The following is a 2446-nucleotide window of genomic DNA, read 5'->3' as shown; positions in this document are numbered from 1 at the left end:
GTGGTAATATTCAATTGGTGACTTTTCTAATAGATGATATGAAGTGTGATGTCACTGTTACTGATGGACATGGTAGTAGTTGTGTCATGCATGCCTGTTTCTCTGGTAATCTTGATCTAGTACGATCACTGATACAACAATACAATTTTGAACCTATCAATATTAATAACTCTGGCTTCTCAGTATTACATGCAGCAGCTCAGAATGGTCATACTCATATACTGGAATGGTACAGTCAGGAGTATAGTGTGGATATTACTAATCACACTGACAATAACAAGCTCACACTAGCTCATTCAGCTGCTTATACAGGTAAGGTACATTGTCTACAGGAACTGATCAACAAGTATCAGTGTGATGTTAATGCCACTACTACTAATGGTAGTACTATTCTTCATATAGCATGTGCAGGAGGCCATGTTCTTGTTGTACTTTATCTCACTAGTCTTCCTCAGTGTAATGTAGCAGCTACTACTTCTAATGGATCAACAGTTCTTCACATTACCTGTATGTCCAGTGGCTCTCTTCCTATACTCAAACATCTGGTAGAGAATCATCAGTTAGATCTGTGTGCTCTGAATAATGAGGGAATGGCTCCTATTCACTATGCATGTAGTAAGGGAAGATTGAACTTGGTCCGGTACATTATACAACATTTAACATTGCAAAACCAAATTGGCTTGATCAACACTATTTTAAAGCAACATGTGGCCACAAATGGTATAGTAGCATTACATTTAGCCTGTACGAGTGGTAATATTCAATTGGTGATTTTTCTAATAGATGATATGAAGTGTGACGTCACTGTTACTGATGGACATGGTGGTAGTTGTGTCATGCATGCCTGTTTCTCTGGTAATCTTGATCTAGTACGATTACTGATACAACAATACAATCTTGAACCTATCAATATTAGCAATACTGGTTTTTCAGTATTGCATAAAGCAGCTAAAACTGGTCATACTCATATACTGGAATGGTACAGTCAGGAGTATAGTGTGGATATAACTAATCACACTGACAATATCAAGTACACATTAGCTCACACAGCTGCTCTTAATGGTAAGGTACATTGTCTACAGGAACTGATCAGCAAGTATCAGTGTGATGTTAACGCCACTACTACTGATACTGGTAGTACAGTTCTTCATATAGCATGTGCAGGGGGCCATGTTCCTGTTGTACTTTATCTCACTAGTCTTCCTCAGTGTAATGTAGCAGCTAAGACTTCTAATGAATCAACAGTTCTTCACATTACCTGTATGTCCAGTGGCTCTCTTCCTATACTCAAGCATCTGGTAGAGAATCATGAGTTAGATTTGTGTGCTCTGAATAATGAGGGAATGGCTCCTATTCACTATGCATGTAGTAATGGAAGATTGAACTTGGTCCAGTACATTATAGAACATTTAACAGTACAAAATGAAATTGGCTTTATAGACATTATTTTAAAGCAACATAGGACCACAGGGGGTAGAGTAGCATTACATTTAGCCTGTACGAGTGGTAATATTCAATTGGTGACTTTTCTAATAGATGACGTGAAGTGTGATGTCACTGTTACTGATGGACATGGTAGTAGTTGTGTCATGCATGCCTGTTTCTCTGGCAATCTTGATCTAGTACAATTACTGATACAACAATACAATCTTGAACCTATCAATATTAATAACTCTGGCTTCTCAGTATTACATGCAGCAGCTCAGAATGGTCATACTCATATACTGGAATGGTACAGTCAGGAGTATAGTGTGGATATTACTAATCACACTGACAGTAACAAGCTCACACTAGCTCATTCAGCTGCTTTTAACGGTAAGCTACATTGTCTACAGGAACTGATCAACAAGTATCAGTGTGATGTTAACGCCACTACTACTCTTACTGGTAGTACAGTTCTTCATAGAGCATGTGAAGGAGGCCATGTTCCTGTTGTACTTTATCTCACTAGTCTTCCTCAGTGTAATGTAGCAGCTACTTCTTCTAATGGATCAACAGTTCTTCACATTACCTGTATGTCCAGTGGCTCTCTTCCTATACTCAAACATCTAGTAGAAAATCATGAGTTAGATCTGTGTGCTCTGAATGATAAGGGAATGGCTCCTATTCACTATGCATGTATTAAGGGAAAATTAAACTTGGTCCAGTACATTATAGAACATTTAACAGTACAAAATGAAATTGGCTTTATAGACATTATTTTAAAGCAACAAAGGACCACAGGGGGTAGAGTAGCATTACATTTAGCCTGTACGAGTGGTAATATTCAATTGGTGATTTTTCTAATAGATGACATGAAGTGTGACGTCACTGTTACTGATGGACATGGTGGTAGTTGTGTCATGCATGCCTGTTTCTCTGGTAATCTTGATCTAGTACGATTACTGATACAACAATACAATCTTGAACCTATCAATATTAGCAATACTGGTTTTTCAGTATTGCA

The 2446-nt window shown here is 37.9% G+C and overlaps 1 protein-coding gene across 1 annotated transcript in view; it reads left to right on the top strand.

The window, feature by feature from the left end:
* Positions 1–6: 6 nt before the first annotated feature.
* LOC105314944 (serine/threonine-protein phosphatase 6 regulatory ankyrin repeat subunit B-like) overlaps positions 7–2446 on the top strand; it is a 6443-nt gene continuing 4003 nt past the window's right edge. The window contains exon 1 of the mRNA XM_020004399.1: positions 7–767. Coding sequence (XP_019859958.1) covers positions 39–767 — 729 coding nt within the window. The 5' untranslated portion in view covers positions 7–38. The remainder of the gene's footprint in view (positions 768–2446) is intronic.

Source organism: Amphimedon queenslandica, unplaced genomic scaffold, assembly GCF_000090795.2.
Source record: "Amphimedon queenslandica unplaced genomic scaffold, v1.1 AMPQUscaffold_12229, whole genome shotgun sequence".
Taxonomy (NCBI): Eukaryota; Metazoa; Porifera; class Demospongiae; order Haplosclerida; family Niphatidae; genus Amphimedon; species Amphimedon queenslandica.
The sequence above is the reverse complement of the archived record's forward strand: the minus strand, read 5'-3'. Positions and strand labels throughout refer to the sequence as shown.